Source organism: Athene cunicularia, assembly GCF_003259725.1.
Source record: "Athene cunicularia isolate RWA chromosome 1 unlocalized genomic scaffold, athCun1 chr1_part2, whole genome shotgun sequence".
NCBI lineage: Eukaryota > Metazoa > Chordata > Aves > Strigiformes > Strigidae > Athene > Athene cunicularia.
In genome coordinates, this window is record NW_020799092.1 from 59,385,720 (window position 1) to 59,405,432 (window position 19,713).

Sequence of the window (19,713 nt, forward strand, 5' to 3'; positions counted from 1 at the left end):
TGCCCAGTATATAAACTGGGGGAAGTTGGCCAGGAGGGGCAGATCACTGCTTGGGCACTGGTAAGCATGTGGTGTGCAATACCATGTGCATCATTTGTCTTGGGTTTTATTTCACTCTTTTTGTTATCTTTCTTTTAATTATTATATTTCATTTTTTTATTCCAATTATTAAACTGTTCTTATCTCAACCCACGAGTTTTACTTGTTTTCGATTCTCCGCCCCATTCCACTGAGGAGGAGAGGGAAAGAGTGAGCAAGTGGCTGTGTGGTACTTACTTGCTAGCTGGGATTAAACCACTACATGGCTTTATCCACACATATGTAAATAAAAATATGGAAAAACAAATATATCAGCTTTATGTGATTTTAGTTGGGCCTTAAAAGGGCCACACAACTGCATACCACTTCAGTAGAGTGAAAACACTGCATAAGGTCATATAATTTAAAGTTTTATGCTCTAGGCTATTTTAATTTGCAGGGGGGGAGAAAAAAAAAAAAAGCAGGAGCAGAATAGCTTCACATATGTACTGTAGAGGGAAAATCTACAACTCCACACCAAACAGTCTCTTTCCTGTCCTGGTAGAGTGCACCGTTCCTGCAATTCCAGTTGTCATCCAGAGAAGTCATGCAGGCCATCAAATTTTACCAATACTGCCAACAACAGGCAAAAAGCCAGTGGTTGGCACACAAATTAAAAATCCATTCAAATGTTTTCTCCTAAGCAAGACAGATGGGCTGGCTTCAGGCAGAATACAAACCATGACAAAATGACACCAAAAAAAGGCAAAATCTAGGGCTATTTCATAAAATACTGAATGAAAGTAGGTGCTAAATTCAGAGTGGAGTTAAGGAAAAAATACCATCGACTCCTGCAGATTATTCTGACAATTCTACTTTCAATCCCAAGAGCAGTTTCTTCCACTAGTGAATAGAACAATTCCTGCCTATGAAATCAAACTTTGATATTCTTCCGCTATGATTGTAGAACTGGTACACAAGAGGTCTTCCTGAACCAGAACTTTCATTTAATGAAAACAGTACTGTTCACATGAACTCTTTCCCCCTGTGTTCCTATTTTAAATGCAAAAGTAATGGACCTAACATAACAGGATATATTTCCATATATATCCATTAAAATCTTCCTGCCTCTACAGCCTGCCTATAGATTTTCTGCAGAGGCAGGAATGGAATGAATTGTTTTTGAACAAACCAACACACGAGGAATGAAACTTCTGTAACGTGGATACATGAATAAAACTACATCCATGTATACAGATATTCTGATATTTACAGGGAAGCTTCCAGACAAAGACTAGAAATCAAAAATACATCTCAAGGATTTTACACCCCAAGTGTTATATGCATCTTACTGCATAAAGTGTTAAAGGATCAAACTTGCATTGATCTTTGTTCAGTCAGGCTTTTCAGCATATGCTAAAACATGAAACAACTTCTGCCACAGCAGAACATGTAGGAGAGAAGAATGCCCCTAAATCATGTTTCCTTCCTTGGCCTCCTAACTCACCCAATCCAAGCTGCAGTACAGCTCCACTATATTTCACTGATTCCTTCCACCTGATGTACACAGCTGAGAACAGGGAAGCTAAATTTCTGGGAAAGCACTACAAATCTCATCATTGCAGCAGGATGCTAGTAGTAGTACCAGGAAATATGCTAACTAAAGCCTCACAAATCTATCTGGTTAAAAGTCTGCCCTAATTCTGCAGTAAAGAGAAGACAGCAATATGTGAAACAGGATGAGACTCAGATGAACAGAAATGAAGACATTAACAAGACAAGGCTATAGTAGTCATAGAAAACTGTGGGATAAGGATATAGTTCTGAAGGAATGAACAAAATTCTATCAGTTGTATCTGCTTATTACTATACAGAATTGACAAATATATCCAAAAATGTGACAAAAAAAGAGATAGTTGGTAATCATTATCTCCTTTTTATACTTGGCAATAAAGACCATATACTTGTACGTTGTGAAGATGAAGTACTTCCTCTTACATTAGTGATCAAGAGAATTTATAACAACATCTGATAAGGGCCAATATTGTTAAAGCTGCAGGTGTGCTACTTTGCATCCAAAAGCCGTTAAAAATATTACAGTAGGGGCATTGTTTCTACCTGATAAATCTTGATTGTGAAAAAAATTTCAGAAGACTAGGAGAATGATAACATGCCATCAGATAAAGAAAGCAATAGTATTATTTAATACAATGACAAACAGCATTAAAGGGGAAATAACAATGATAAAACTGTCAGCGAACTGACTCAGAAAAAAGACAATACTACTAAGGTGAATGGTGTTTACCTGATATTTCTGGATCCAGAAAAGATGCCTTCTCTGGAAGATACATTTTAGTCAAAGATATTTTATTCATTCACTTGGAGACTATCATACTTTTTTGTATATCCTATTTTAAAACCGCAATACAGAAACAGGTACTTAAATATAACTTTGGTATGGGAAAAGCAGCACTGCGAAATTTGAAAATTAATAAAAATTGTTTTGAAAGCACTCAAAGGGTTCTGTAAATGGAACTCATCAGATGATTTAAAATCTTCCTACCTATTACCAGTGAGTTTCAGATATTTGCTCAAAATGAAACACATTTACATTCAGCTTATTTTACACAAAAAAAGATGAAAATACACTGAAAAATCTAGGCATCCCAAAACACATAGAAAAATTCCTAATTACTTTTATTGTGTGAAACACTTACAAAGAGTTGCATTTGGAACAGTGAAGTTTAATAGACTGATAAAGCTTCTGGGGTTTATAAGTTCTCAGCTTTGCTCTAATGCGATACTGTTGAGGAGCTGTGCTATTCAGAATGGTTTTCAGTTCTGTATTATTCAAATCCTGATGATCTGTTAATACTGCAAAATAAAAACACATTTAAAAAAGTGCCATGCATACCTATTAAACACCATAATACTTAGAATATGGGAAATGGACATTGCAGGTATGCATTTTCCTTTCCCAGCTTTTCTTCCCTTCCCACTTGCAGCCTGTTTTATCAATAAAATGTGTTACCGCAGTCTTCAAGATAAATCACAGCAGGTTGGGAGAGCATAGTGTACTTCAGGGTACAGATATTCAACATGTAGAAAAAAAAAATGGAAGTAGATTATACCAATATGCTCTATTCCTTTAAAACCAGAATAAAACCAATGTAACATTAGAATAGCTCTTTCTATAATAAGTAAAAGGTATTTCAACCTTTGAGCTGATGTCTCAAAAATATTTTTGTTGTTTAGTAAAAATGAAATTCACCTTTAGGTCAAAATGTTTCCTACCTGTAACAGGTAACTGCTGACATCTCTGTAAGCGTGATTCAAAATCTAAAATCAAGAAGAATTTCCTAATTATTATTATACACACACAAAGCCAAAAGCCGAACAAAGGAAAATTAAAATCCTAATAATGTATGAAAATAATATAGCAAAAGGTTAAAAGAAAAGTAAGCAGGAGACAAACATTAGATATCAAGAGTTAATATATTTAAGGAGAAATCAGCTATACTTTACAGAGCAATGCTCGTCACAGTGAACCTTTTTCAAATGCATACTCTGAATGATACTGCTGACATATTCATCCCCCTGTAACCCTTCTGGACAAGAGCATAAATACATTATTCTAAAACCAATATCAACTGCCTGGTCCCTCCTCTAAACAACCTCTACTACACAACAGAGTGAAGTAAGTATGTGCAAAATTATTTCTGAATTTGCCCTGTTATGGTCTAGATATGAAGTATTTATTTAGTCTTGATTTTTGCACCCTTTTAGAAATACCATCACAGTATCTTAATAATGGTTAAGTAACATAAGATTTTAAAGTCATGAGCAAAGATGCAGACTATGTCCAACCGGCTTTAGTGTTTAATCCACTTTTAGTTATTTTTATTTTGTGCTAAAAATACCATTTGAAGAATAATATGGAATCTGTAGAACTGTTTGTAAGATACTTTTCCATGGCATTTCATCTTGCAAATCTGCCATGGATATAATTTCCCATCCAGTGGCTTTAGAAGGGCTCCTCAGCAAGCAGCTGTTCAGCAGTGTGTTATCAGTGCCTGTCTCTGAGGAATACCCCTTTAGAGGCAAGGAGTTACACTGCTCTGCTTTATGATCTAATATAGTATGATTAAGAATACCATCTGTAAATTATTCACATAATTTATTCACTACCTTCTATAAAAGTATATTTCCATGTATATGAAAGGCTTCTGCTGTGAGACAGAAGGGTAGTGTAATGTCAATTTCCAGTCTAATAAATCCAAAATAATTCTCTAAGGCTTTGTATGTGAAAGTAACATTATACACTTAGAGAAGCAGTAACAGTGACCTTATCTTGATCATACACATTAGAAGAAAGAGCAAATCAGCTTTCCATTGCTTTTACCTGTAACACTGTTAAAAGTGCCATCTAATTCCACTGAAGACATGCTTTCCATGTTCTGACTGTCTGCCAGCTCCACAGTTTCTAAGAATCTAAAAATAAATTACTATATACTTTATAATCTAGAGAAGTCTTTCATATATATACACATTCACATGCACACATATATATGGGACTACACATACACTTACATGAAACCTAGTGTTTCTCAATACACAGGTATAATGTTCAGACATAAATTTTCCAACAGAGATATAAAACAATTGAGTCAGAATTTGATGGAGCCTGTATTAATGATGGAGATGAGATACTCCTTTCAAAATTACTTTTTGAACTTCAAACACAATATAGTGCCAAAAGAAATCCGAACCACTGGAAACAGAATTCTTGATAAAGGAATGTAGACTTTGGTCCCAGTTGACTAGAGGTTAGCAAATGCGATGCCAACCTACAGGAAGGGCCAGCAGGAGGATCCAGAAAACTACAGGCCTGTCAGACTGACCTCAGTGCCAGGGAATGTTATGGAGCAGATCATCTTGAGTGCAACATACAAATACAGAACAATCAGGTGATCAGGCCCAGTCAGCATGGGTTTATGAAAGGAAGGTCCTGTTTGACAAACCTGATCTTCTATGACAGGGCGACCTGCTTAGTGGATGAGGGAAAGGCTGTGGACGTTGTCTACCTAGGCTTCAGTAAAGCCTTTATCACCATTTCACATAGCCTTCTCCTGGGGAAACTGGCTGCTCATGCTTGGACTGTCATATGCTTCGCTGGGTAAAAACTGGCTGGATGGCCAGGCCCAAAAAGTTAAATCCAGTTGGCGGTTGGTCACAAATGGTGCTCCTGAGGGCTCAGTACTGGGGACAGTTCTCCTTCATATCATAGAATCATCACAGAATGGTTTGGGTTGGAAGGGATCTTAAAGATCATCTAGATCCAACACCTTCTGCTAGACCAGGTTGCGCAAAGCCCCATCCAACCTAGCTTTGAATACTTCCAGGGAGGGGACATCTACAACTTCTCTAGGCAACCTGTTCCAGTATCTCACCATCCTCACAGTGCAGAATTTCTTCCTTATATCTAATCTAAATCTACCCTATGTCTGTTTAAAACCGTTACCCCTAGTCCTATCACTACACTCCCTGATAGAGTCTCTCCACACCCTTCCTGTAGGCCCCTTTTAAGTACTGAAAGCCTGCTATAAGATCTCCCTGGTGCCTTCTCTTCTCTAGGCTGAACAACCCCAACTTTCAGACTGTCCTCATAATCTTCACAGTCATCTTCACAGCCCTCATCAGGATTCACTTGAGCAGGTCAAAGTCCTTCTTATGTTGGGGGCCCCAGAGCTGAACACACTACTCCAGGTGGGGTCTCATGAGAGCAGAGTACAGGGGCAGAATTACCTCCCTTGACCTGCTGGCCACACTTCTCTGGATGCAGCCCAAGATACGAATGGCTTTCTGGGCTGCAAGCACATATCGCTTGTTCATAGTTTTTTATCCACAATACTCCCAAGTCCTTCTCGTCAGAGCGGCTCTCAGTTCGCTCATCACCCAGCCCGTATTTGTGCTTGGGATTGCCTCGACCCATGTGCAGGACTGTCACAAACTGTTTATAACCAAAAAACTGTTCATAAAGAGGATGCCTCAGACAACTCAAGTGGGACACCCTGTAGGGGAGAAGCAGAGTGAGCTCTGTAGAGGTGGGGCTGTGCGCTGTTTCTTTCTCTCTCCCTCTGTGATTGGCCAGAGACGGAACTTGCCTAAACTGCACAGGTACAAGTCAAAGAAAATGAGAACCCTTCTGAAACAACCTACTGCACATGTGTAAGAAAGACTATATAAAGCCAACACCCCACTTGTGTCTTTGTCAACTCCCCACCTACAGACCAAGCTGGCTACTCTGTGACAGCATGAGATCTAAGGGTGGCGATTCCCCTTTTCTTATTGTGATAAGTAATCAAGGGTGATTTGCAGATCAAACTTTTTTTTTTTTTTTAACAAAAGGAATGATCTTGCTGCAACTGATCTGAGAACATCCTGTCTGGCAAGAAACAAGACTTAACCACGAGGTTGCAAGATATACTGTCTCAAGGCAACTGTTAAACTACAATCTTGGTAACAATCATGGTAACTTATGTTACCATGACAACTTTTGAATTTTTGTCTTTGTTGAGACCTTAGTGTAAAAAGAGATTAGTTTCGTAACTTACAACTTCACAGCTTCCTGTTAACAAATGTACAACCCACATTACTACGTGACTGAAAGCCTAACTGTTTGCTCAAACCAACTTTGAAGCTAGCCAGTCTTAAAGAAGTTACGATAATAAAAGAAGCTAAGAGGCATGCCGAAGATGTCGAAACCGACCTCCGTGAGGATAAAAAGACTGTGTTACTTGTCGGAATTCGTGAGCCTTGGGTAGAGCTGCGACTCCCCAGCCGCCCAGCGTGCTGTTTTGCTTTCCTACCTTAATAAATATTTAGTGAATTTATTTTGGACTCTAGTTATTTCAATACAACTATAACACTATCCTCTCCTCTCTTTTCTTTCCTCTTTCTACTCTCTCTCTTACATACATTCACGTATATACATTTTGTATGAATTGCAATCAGTTGATCGCTGATGGGTTATTAGGAAAGCAGTCTCATCACCAAAGTACCTTCAATCGTTCTCTGGACTGTTATCAGCTGATTGTTGCCAAATTGTCTCCAATCATTCACTACAGTGGTCAGTTAATAAAGTCACCAGCACAATTGTTCCTCTGAGTCATCGTCATGACTCGTCACACCCTGCAGCTCTGCCGAGCAGAGACCGGCTCCTCCACCGTCATGCAGGCTCTTGGGAAATTCAAAAGATTCACCCACCTCATAACCCACCATGTGGGACGAGACAAGGACCTTGCACCTGGCCTCGTTGAACTTCATGAGGTTTGCCCAACTCTCAAGCTTGTCAAGGTCCTTCTGGATGGGATCCCTTCCTTCTAGAGTGTTGACCGCACCACACAGCTTGGCATCAGCAGCAAACTTGTTGAGGGTGCACTCAATCCCACTGTCCCTGTCACCAACAGCACTGGTTCCAACACCGACCCCTGAAGAACACCACTTGTCACTGCTCTCCACTTGGACATCAAGACGTTGAGCGCAACTCTCTGAGACCATCCAGCCAATTCCTTATATGCTGAGTGCATCCATCCATCAAATCCATGTATCTCCAATTTAGAGACAAGGATGTCGTGCAGGACAGTGTCAAATGCTTTGCACAAGTCCGGCTAGATGATGTCACTTGCTCTTCCCTTCTCCAGTGCTATAATCCCATCGTTGAAGGTCACCAATTCATCAGGCACAATTTGCCCTTAGTGAAGCCATATTGGCTGTCACCAATCACCTCCTCATTTTCCATGTGCCATAGCATAATTTCCAGGAGGATCTGCTCCATAATCTTGCCAGGCACAGACGTGAGACTGACTGGCCTGTAGTTCCATGGGTCTTCCTTTTTTCCCCTCTTTAAAAATGGGGGTTATATTTCCACTTTTCCAGTCAGTGGGAATTTCACTGGAGTGCCAGGACTTCTCAGATATGAAACTTTAGTTTAAAGCCCTCTTCACCAGCTTGACAAGCCTATGACTGAAGGTGCTCTTCTCCTTCTCTGACAGATGAACTGCATCAGCCCCTAGTAGACCAGGTCTCTCAAAGCCAGTCCAATACTGTATCTGAACCTGTGGCTGTGGCACCAGTCCCATAACCATTTGCTGATTTGCCAGATTCAACTGACCCTTTCAAGCTCTTTGACCAGGACGACTGATGAGAAAACTACCTGCACACCAGAGTCCCTACTGCTCCCAAGGCTCTGTAATCCTTGATACTCCTCAGACTGCTTCTGGCTGTATCATTGCTGTCCACATGAAACAACAGCAGTAGATAACAGTCAGTAGACTATATAAGGCTCGGTAGTCTCTTGGTGAAATCACTGATATGAGCCACCAGTAAGCAGCACACCTCTTTAGAGAGCACATCAGGTTGGCAAAAGGGTGCCTCCATACCTCTCTGAAGAGAGTTGCCTACTACTATGACCCATTGCCTTTTCTTAGTTGCACTGGCTGTTATATCTTTATCAACTACCTGGATGAGGGGATCGAATGCACCCTCAGTAAGTTTGCAGATGGCACCATATTGGGTGGGAGTGTTGATCTGCTCGAGGGTAGGGAGGCTCTGCAGAGACCTGGACAGGATGGATCAATGGACTGAGGCCAACTCTGTGAGCTTCAAAGTTCAGTGGCAGGATCTGCTCTTGGGTCAAAAGAACTCCACACAATGCTACAGGCTTGGGTAACAGTGGCTGGAAAACTGCCTGGCGGAAATGACCTGGGGGTGTTGGCTGACAGCCAACTGAATATGAGCCAGCAGTGTGCTCATGTGGCTAAGAAGTCCAATAGCATCCTGGCTTGTATCAGAAGGACCAGGGAAGTGATCATCCCCCTGTACTTGGCATTGATGAGGCCGCCCCTCAATTACTCTGATCAGTTTTGGGTCCCTTGCTGGCGTGTCCAGAGAAGCTGAGGAAGGGTCTGGAGCACATGTCTTGGCTGAGAGAACTGAGGCTGTCTAGTCTAGAGAAGAGGAGGCTGAGGGGAGACCTTACAACTCTCTACAAGGGTAGTGAAGTGGGTATTAGTCTCCTCTCCTGAGTAACAAGCAATAGAACAAGAGGAAATGGCCTGAAGTTGCACCAGGGGTGGTTTAGATTGGATATTGGGAAAAATTTCTTCACGGAAAGTGTTGTCAAGCACTGGAACAGGCTGCACAGGGCAGTGGTGGAGTCCCCATCCCAGGAGGTATTTAAAAGACATGTGGATGTGGTGTTTAGGGACATGGTTTAGTGGAACTTGAAGTGTTAGGTTAATGGTTGGACTTGATGATCTTAAAATTCCTTTCCAACTTAAACGATTTTATGATTCCTTATGTATATAACACAGTTCAGTAAAGCACTTACATGCTTCATTTTGAACATCTTTAAGCCTCATCATTTCTGTGTAACATATATGCACATGCTTAAAAAGTTCTTAATATATTTGCTTAACCACAGATTATATCTAGAAGATTATATGCCAGTATAAAATAGAATAAGTATGTTAATGTGGTCAGGTTTTATTATTACAGCACCATAAAATAGAAATCTTAATCCCTATTGTATTTTATATTTTAAATTATCCTTTATTTATCTATCCCCCCAAATACTTAGTGTTCATCTTAGTGGTGCTAAACACATATTCTGTTCCAGAGTTTATGGTTCTTACATACGTTTACAATTCTAAACTGTACAGTTCTTACATTAACCTAGAGTTTTCCAGAAAAAATTAGAAAAAAACACTATATATAGAACGTACGCTTTTAGTTCCTTAACATCTGGGTTACTTTCTGGTAAGACTCCTATTCCTCGACCGTAACAGGTGCCACCATGAAGATGGAATTCTATATGCGAGACATCTTCATCCACAGCACTTGCTTGTTTCGTATGAATACTATAAATTCTCAGAAAACTTCCAATCTAAAAGAAAAAGAATAAATTGACAACAAAGTTAGCTATTTACTTGGAAAATTCTAGGCCTCAAAGTTTATTCCCTATTTTCACTGAATCACAGAACAGCTGAAACTTCCAGGGACCTGGGGCAACCCCTGTGCCGAAAGCAGAGTTAACTAGAGCAGGTTTCTTAGGGCTGTCTCCAGCTGAGTTCTGAATATTTTCAGAGATGGAGACTCCAAAACCTCTCTGGGTTACCTGTTTGGTTTGCTTTCTTAGACAACATTACTGGCAGCACAGGCTGATTCAGAACCAGCATAAGCCTTCTTACTAAATCGGATGCTCAAGCAGACATCAGAAGACAGATCAAACGAGCCAATATATTCCTTTCCCGAGGGCACAATTTGTCTTCTATATTCAGAATAAAGCCCTCCAGAGACAGATGTCTGATTTTTCCATGTATGGTCACACTCAGCAATTGACCTCATGTCCATTATCATGCATGGCATATTATCTGTTTATGTATGCATGCAAGCACATCTGTTTACTCAGATTTCTTTATCATATCCTACTCTTACATTACAGGTAACATTTTTTCAGCACCAGGATGACAGGCAACATGTGTTACAAATTCAGGGATTTTAACACTGTTCCTAACTCTGTTAGATTTTCTCCTCAGGTACATTATGAATGTGCTTCTTACTGTGCTTAGAATTTGTGTTCTCTGAAGCATTTTCATCAAGTTACAAAAATGGACTTAGACTACCTTATATAAGTACCTATCAAGAAAGAAGTTATGGAGTGCTGAACATCAAGGACATCTTTATAACTCTGCTTTTATTTCAAAACGCCACTCCCGTTATCCTCCTCCCTCCTGCCCCACCCCAAAAAAAACCCTCCGAATCAAAACCAAAGTTCTAGAGGTAGATAATCTGGAGACTTAAGTAGAAAGTTATTTTCCCTTTGATGTGTTTTAAAGGCCTTTGAATCAAATTAACTTGCACTCAAATGCTTTTTTTTAAAGTATAACCTAAGATATATCTGATAGCCGGCAAGCTACACACATACAATGATCTCAATTTATGTTCACTCTAAGTATCTTAAACAGTCCTATATAAATGATAAATTATTTTAAATTGATTTCAATTAACATTAATATTACAGCTGCCAGTCTGTTGAGTCTTTTTTTGGCTTCAGCTCCTGCTTTAACCAGTAGAAACCTAAAAAGTATTCCTGTTAGACTGGATTGTCAAGGTCTTAGTATGTACATATATATGCACAAAAGCAGAGAGAGTAGCTTCCTGGTTATAGAATCCTTCTCTGTATCAAGGAACAGGCTATGACTATGTAATACTGGTATAAACTGCCCTTTTAAACAATAATCACACATAAAGGTAGCATATTTTCAAATTCAGGCACCAGGGACATAAAAAGTGCATCTCAGCCTGCACCTATTTTGCTTCTGGCATGGAGCTCTTACCAGAGTTTTAATTGATCTGCACCATTAGGTTGCTGCTCATTTTGTTCATTCAAAGCACATCAACAGGACAGCTTGTGCATTTATTTAGATGGTTTTTTTTTTTTTTTTTTTTTTTTTTTCTTTCCAGATGCTAAATTTAACTTAATTATGTTGAATATCCAAAAATGCAAGGGACAGTCATATAAAACTAATTAATGACTATGACAAATGTTTTTAGAAAAAAAAAATTTAAAAAACATTTAGCTTAATTCTGCTTATCAAAAACCTTATGTCAAAATAACAGTGCCAAACTAGGTGTTGTTTGTTTGTTTTTTAAGATTAATTTGTATACAAGCAGGAAAAAGTTGATTACAATTGAAGAATGTCTGTCTTTCAAAAACAATATATGAAAAACTTAAGTATTTACTTCATGTACATAAACTATTAAACATAGGAGGAAGGAGTCCAGAAGCCAAGAACACAAAATTCTGGTTTTGCCTTCTAAACCTGTGTGCTGAAATTCATGCAAAAGTCAACCAAATTACATGTTTTAGTGCAACACTCAACTTCCCAAGATTTATGATCACTATAAAAACATAGCTTCCTATATATGCATTTTATTAGATCACTTTTCTGAAAATGTTATTATTTTATATAATTTCACTTATAACTGTAGTAAAGAGATAAATTATAATCAGCATTGCCTAATACTGAAAAAGTCCGGAAGGCTATGCATGTCACCACAGACCACCAGATCTGACCGTGCGAGACTGTGCAATTTCCGTGAATTCCTTTGGGAGGCAGCATTGCTTACTGTTAACAGCGGCAAGTGTGGGTGTTAGGCTAAAAACGTTACTGTATTTCTGTTGTTTACAGAATGCCTGCAGACCGAGCACACTTTACATACTTGACTGAGAAGAAATTATAATCTCCATTAAAGTAAACAGTGTGATTTACGGAGCCATGACAAAAATCTAGTACAAAACCAACTCCTTGACCTTACAGCAGTTCTGTTTATGAACTACCTACCTCATTTAGAGTAAGTTAATATAAAATGAAATTAAAGCAATAAGGACACATTTCTTGCAGTAATATAAAATATACTAATACCCTATTTGCAGTCTAATTCAAATATGACTGTTTTAAAAATACATATTAAGGCTAAAAAGAAATCAAATTAAGAAGTCACACATGCAGTTTCCTGTAACTAGACAACTAAACTTTTCAGCGTAGCAAATTCTCATAATTATTTCAAAACACTTAAGGTTGTGTTCACATTTAAGACACTGACAAACTCACAATGGTCATTAATCTTGGCCAGAAAAACACTCATGACAAGAGGCTATCTACAGGAATCACTTAAAACCATTTGTAGTAATTTTTATGCCTATTTTATGGCTTTTTAATTTGTCATTATTTCATCCTACCAACAGTCTACTTTTACTGAGTAAACTGTGCACAACTTTTTACAAATGAGAGAAAGCATATGCACAGCATCGGGGTGTGGTTCTTTCCAATAAAAAAATACCAACTTAAATCCGTTAAAGGGTTTGGAGGACTTGGGGGTGCAATGGGGTGTGTTGTGGGGTTTTTTTTCCCTCTTTTAATGACTACAGAAGTGGGGCAAATACCACTGACAGGTCAAAGGAATTATACCCAGGCCTGAAAGATATGGAGCTAGATATTAAAGCCGTGTAACTCATTTAAGTTGCAGGTTGGAAATGTGACTCAAGAGACCAGAACAGCAAGGAAGACTTCTTAGTCCAAATAACTATCAAAAAAGATATGACACTGTATACAGTGGTAGGAACAGCTGAAAATACTCAAATTCTGCATCTGAAGATACATAACATGAAGCAAATACTGTGAAACTATGGACTAGGACATATATGCATGCTCAAGATTAATTGCTTTAATCGTACTATCCAGAAAATGCATAGCAACACAGAATTAATGGTATCAAGCCATAAGAGAAAGTATCACATACTCACTGAATGACAACACATAAGGAAACCTCCAACCAGCTGTGGACAGCTGGACCCCTACTGTGCACGAAGTGACCACTGATGCTTGCTCAACTTAATGCTCACCATCTAGCAGAATGCTCCAGATGGAGAAACCCATGTCATGGATCTATTCCCAAATTATATTGCAAGGTCTGAGTGAATCCTTAGAACCTCTTGAAAACCTGCAATAGGAAACGCTGAAAAACAAACTACATCCTATGGGTTGCAACTGTACTCTGGAGAGTTAGTTGCAGGCTGGGGTTCCTAGAGTAACAAGAAAGCCTTATGCACCCCAGAGAGCCAGAGTATGAAGGAAATTCAGGAAAAAAGCACTGGACACCATTGTCTTTGCTTAGGTGTAGCTCTTGCTTGCATCTTTGTGCTTCAGGAAATAATCTACTTCAGAGATGAGATTTCTGAAAATTCTGTATTTGTCCTGCTAAGGAAGAAAACAAGGAGATTTCTGAAAATTCTATATTAGTTCTGCTAAAGAACCAAATGCTGAAAAGCCACAATCTTACCAAGCAGGAAAGGGAAGCCAGTAAATATAGGGTACAAAATGTCTACTTAGGGTATCAAACCTTCAATATTACTCAAGTTCTCTCCATTGAAAATTGTAAATATTAGTTGACTGTCTTGGAAAATGGGATAAAATGTTTGTATTTTCAGTGTTTTCTGGACAGACAATCCAAATCAGGAGCTTTTAACAAACTCTTGCAGGAATATATTCCCAACACTGTGCTCCATGATTTGCTAAAAATTCATTGTAATAGATCACCCACTTTCTTTAGACTGTAGTGCTTACTCAGAACTTCTTTGTCTGAACATGGGCCTACAGACAAAATTATTTAAAATAAGTATTTCAGGTTTGGGATTTTTTTTTTTTTTTTTTCTTGGAATGGTTTTTTTTTTGTTTTTGTTTTGTTTGGGTTGTGGGTTTTGTGTTTGGTTTTGGTTTTTTGTTTTTTTTTTTCCCTTCTTTCTCCAATCTGCCCTTCTTGGTATCAAGGCTGTGTAAAACAGATTGTTCCTACATAAAACCTCATTTTAGAGCTGCAACTGTCATTGCAAATGGTACATGACAACATGGGAGTGTAACCTAATAATTCCACAACAATTTACATAAAAAAAGGCAATTCTAAGCTACTGTCAAAAGCAGAAGAGATGGCTGAAACTATAGTTTCTGTCCACACTGTTCTCATGTTCACACTTGGGAGGGTGTTCATGCATACACTAAACGCTCTCCAATTTTATACTTCTACACAAATGATTATTAAAAAAAACCCATCTTAACTAACAAGACCCTGAAACAAATAAATTATTATACAGATTAATATAGAGTATTTCAATTCAACTTTCTCACAATATGACATAATTTCACTAGTACTTAAAAACCTTTTATTACATCTTCCAGTTTAGGAAGAGTCTCCCAAAACTTTATTATCTTTAGATTATTCTGTGAAATAAGATTAATTGCACATATTGCAACCTGAATTTAATAAATCTTCCTGAAGCTTAATCGTTAGGGTATCGGCACTTTTTCTTCAACAGCTCCACTAAGACAACCCACTAAAAAGTGGTGTTCAAAAATTATCTAATTTCTACAGCTTTCATGAGTGAAACTACTGGAACTCTGGACACAGCCAATGTTGCTCAGGTTTTTTAACAGTTTCCTTTGATGTTAGAGCTTCTGCTACACAGTACAGAATCCAGCAAATGCACGGATACTTTAGAGATAAGAAAGAAAGGGCTTACAGAAAGGAAAGATATTGAAAGAGCTCATTAAGACATCCAACATAGTACTTATTCAGTAGGAATTCCTGAATATAAATGGGAGAGTTTAATGAATGAAATACCATCAGCTACTCAAGAAAATATGTTTTATTAACATTGAAATATTTTTTTCCCTTAAGTTTCAGAACATACTGCTTCACTGGAACAGTGAAGTTATTTATATCAATATATTACAAAAGTTAGCAAGAAAAAAATCCTGGAAGAGAACCTTTAAGTAATGAAATACTTCTGTGAATAAGTTTTGTTATTAATTCTTACACAAAGGCAAGTTACTTTGCTATCTGTCATTTACTTAAGAACGGGCATTAATATAGGAAATTGCTTTCACATCTGTTCATAGTCCCAGCCTAACAAATGGCTATGACTTATGTCTATTTTCTGGTAAACACTTTCTTAAAAATGATGGTTGGGTATAGAGGGCAAGGTATAAAATGAAAGACTGAATTCTTTGTTAAGAATTACTGTATTCATAAGCAAGATGGCAGTATTGCTGAAGATCAGATGTTTAATTATGTTGTTGTTTTCTCTATCTAAGCATAAACCACATTACTGACCCACTAAATGAAGATTGCACTGCAAATTGCAGAAGTTTATAGAATAGAAAATCTTTTATTGACTTTAGAATCATGGTCCTTTAATAGGACTAAAAGTTTATCCCCACTTTATAGCATGTAAAAAACAAATCTATAGCACAGAATACATTTTCTGAGTGCATTATTTTCACAGGATTATATTATGATATTACAGAGTCTGGAAAGAATTCCTTAATTGGAAGAATTCTTTTCATGGCAATTTTAGGGTAATGAAGCTGTTTTACATGTTGAAGGAGTTTTGCAATCAAATAACAGGTATGGGAAATACAGTGAAAGACAAAGAGGAACATTTGAAACTAATTAACAAAAGAACTGAATTGATACATTCTCTGAAGTGAGTTCTAAGCAGAAGATAGGCCACAAAATGAGAGTCAGAAATACCAAATTGTATATTACCTTAAGTGATTTTGCCAGTTGTACATGGTTATCATAGACTAGAATGTCCACCATTAGATTTTGGAGCTGATGAAGAAGAACTTTTTCTCCTTCTACGTCTCTTGCTTCCACAGGCACTTTCCATGTTGGGTAGGGACATTTTGTGCCATCCCATACCTGCAATGCAAATGAACTATTTCAATATGCTCAGAATACTTTATATTGGTATTTTTTAAAAAAATATTTTTAAAAGAAATTTGTTTGATTAAAAAATGATAACAATAAGAAATCTTAGTTGGAGTCTCACTCTTACATTCCTTAAGTTACTTGAATTAGGTTTCATGTGATTTAAAAAAAAAAAATTATTAGTCCTTAACAGATTATAAAATAACCTCTGTGGAGAATATAGTCAAGTGTTAAGATCTGGGATTTGTTAATATTTTATAAAAAGAAAAAAAAAAAGCACTAGAAAAACCTCAACTGTTTATCCACCACTTAAAACCAGGAGAATTCACCATAAGCAGAATTGTCTATACTTAATATTTTAATCCCACTACAGTTTTTAAGTACTCCAGCTACAATACGTGAAGACTGACTACACAGCATATACTCCCTTAATTACTGATTGTTCTGGTTTTGGCCAGGATAGAGTTAACTTTCCTGGGGCTGAGAAGGAGCACAGCTAGAGGGCCAGGCCTGGATCAGTCACTGGAGTATTCTATATCATGTGATGTCATGCTCAGTATATAAGGGGACACGTGCTCTCTCATTTCTGTTTTCTGGTTGGCACGGTGGGATTTTTGATGTGGTCAGGATCACTGCTGGGGGCAGGCTGTGTACCGGTCACCAGTTGGTGAGCAACTGCATCGTATATTACCCGTTTGGACTTACTATTGTTACTGTTGTTTTGTTAATAGATTTTTTTTTTTATATACAACCTATAAATTTTCTTTTTAATGTCCCTCCACTATTTCACTGGGGCAGGGAAGTAGACGACTGGCCATGTGGTGATTGGCTACTGGCCAAGTTGAAACCATGACACTGATGATCTCCTATGTAAACATACACTGCTAGTTATCCAGAACATATTAAAAAATTAGCAGTATTTAATATATACTTAATAATGAGGATTCTAAAAATTGTTTATCTGAAGCTAAGCTCTTGAAACACTTAAGTATTGAAATATCAACAGAGTTATTTTTGAGCTATCCAAGTTATTGTGAAGAAGTAAGATTACCAGAAGACATAGCACTTTGGAACCAAAATCTTACTACTTAAAACAAACATGAAAATTTCAGTGATAGCTGCTTATGATATATTCTGCAAACTATGGCTTCCTGAGTTCCTGAAGATAAACTCTTCTCACAGACAACAGAAATAATGGTCTGGAACACTGGCATAGAAAAAGAAAAAAAATCTAGAGGCATTTGGACTATAAAACTGAAATTCTGCATTTCATAGAATTTCATGCATATGGGTTCAACAGAAGCTAATTTTCAGTTTGTGATACCAAGACATTTTGCCCCATGAGTTAGGCACTGTAGAGGGGTTCAAAAAAAGACAACAAAGCTTAATTTTTAAAGGGTTTCTACCTCTTATGCTTAACTGCTGTGGATCAAAGGACTCCCAGGAAAAGATCTAAGAATTAGCAAAGCCATGTGTAAATACACTGAGAATAACTCATGGTTGAAATAGTCATCCCAAATCAAGAGATAAAAGAAAAAAATGTTCACAGTGAAAATAACCCATAATATCAAATCAATATTTCCAAAGAGTGTATTTCCAAAGAGTGTATTCTGAAGGACCCAGATAATGAGGTGGTACATGCTGTCACAGATTTAAAAAAAAAAGCCTGTACCATGAAATAAAAACTACCTTTGAAAGAGAGGTTGCCTATTGCTTGAATTATGAAACGTTTTCCAGAACTGAGCTTGAAAAACAAGATTTAGATATTATGAATTTACTCACTTTGACAAAGAACCTTAAGTTTGTCAAGTTTCCTGTTATTTTTCAACTGGCTTTACTTGGGCCACTTTGGTAGTTCTACACTCAAGAGATGGATCTTACAAATGGATTGAAATAACCTGAATGCTCCCTGTCAGATACAAGGATGACTACTTCGCTTTAAATGTTCTTTGCCAGAGGAACTAAAGGGGTTAGCATCAGGGGATCTTCTGGAGGAATCTGTAAGCCAGTAAGCTTACTTTACAAGACAAAAAAACCCAACAAACCCTTAAAAAAGTAGTTGGTTTTGGTTTTTACTTGCACAGATATGAAAAAAGATCAAGCTCTCTACCTCAGGAGCTTGTCAGCTTCACTTTACTCAAATTATGGATGAAAACACAGAAGCCCTGGTTTCAAAAACGAACATGCATCTAAAAACCAACACTGATTAAATTAATTCCGGATAAGAAACAGCAAATGGTTCCATTACTAGTCATGAACAGACTAAGGAATATTTAGTGACAACCTTTGATCACCAGAGTTGGCAAAACACTGAAATGGGAAAGACACAATGAAATCTGTTTCTCTCTTCAGCAGAGTATGCTAATTGTATTAGGCTGTTGGGAAAGTAATTTCCGTTTCGTAATGTGATTTTCATTGCATATGTTTCAGGAATAGTACCTTCTTGACTGGCGTACTGTTATATATTTTTGAAAAGCTCATGTTATGAACTTTCACGCTGTATAATTACATTATAATATAAACTGCATTTTTGACAAATTTTGGAGGTTTGAAGTTCAGATGTCAAAACAGCAATTTCAACAGATCTACTTCTACAAGTTCAAACTTGGATGTAATGCAGCACAAGCTGCTCGAAACATCAATGAGGTATATGGCCAGGGAAGTGCTAATGAACGGACAGTGCGACTTTGGTTATAAAAATTTCGACGTGGCGATTTCGACCTTGAAGATCAAGAAGGTCGCGGACATCCTTCTGCTATTGACGACAATGAATGGAAGGCTCTGGTGGAAGCAGATACACACAAAACTGTTCGAGAACTTGCAAAAGAACTCAGGGTAAGCATATCAACTGTTTCTGAGCATCTGAAGAAGACTGGAAAGTCGAAGAAGCTCGACAAATAAATATGCTTGTTTCTCATTGGCAAAAATGTGTTGATTCTAATGGTTTTTATTTCGATTCATAAATTTTAATCTGAGCTGAGATATGCTACTTCAAACATACAGGCTGAAATCGGTAATTAATTTCCGAACAGCTGATATGACAGAGGTTACTGTAGACAATTTAACTGACAGAAGGAAAGAGTAATAGTAAAACTCTTATAAAGGTCATAAATGCAGAATAACTTCTAGTGTGAACTTTTTAGTCTCCATCAGTTTTCTCCACCATCTCTATGCTGTTTCACTCTCAAGTACTGTGCATGTCTCAATTAATTTATCAAGTGAACAAATGCAATATTAAAAGTTATGCTATAGGTGATGCAAAAAATCACTGAAAGTAATTTTAGTTGTCTTTGAAGCAATCCCCACTAGTTACATGAACTTAACACTCAAAATAATAATAATTATATTTTACAGTATAATCAA

At 37.5% G+C, this 19,713-nt stretch overlaps 1 protein-coding gene across 7 annotated transcripts in view; it reads right to left on the reverse strand.

Moving 5' to 3' along the window:
* The window catches only part of POT1 (protection of telomeres 1), a 101,532-nt gene that overhangs the window by 36,919 nt on the left and 44,900 nt on the right, over window positions 1-19,713 (reverse strand). For all 7 annotated transcript variants that reach the window (XM_026867676.1, XM_026867694.1, XM_026867683.1 and 4 more), the window contains 5 exons: window positions 16,186-16,341; window positions 9,804-9,964; window positions 4,421-4,509; window positions 3,313-3,357; window positions 2,736-2,892 (listed from right to left, as the gene is read on the reverse strand). In XM_026867676.1, the coding sequence (XP_026723477.1) occupies window positions 2,736-2,892; window positions 3,313-3,357; window positions 4,421-4,509; window positions 9,804-9,964; window positions 16,186-16,341 (608 nt within the window). The remainder of the gene's footprint in view (window positions 1-2,735; window positions 2,893-3,312; window positions 3,358-4,420; window positions 4,510-9,803; window positions 9,965-16,185; window positions 16,342-19,713) is intronic.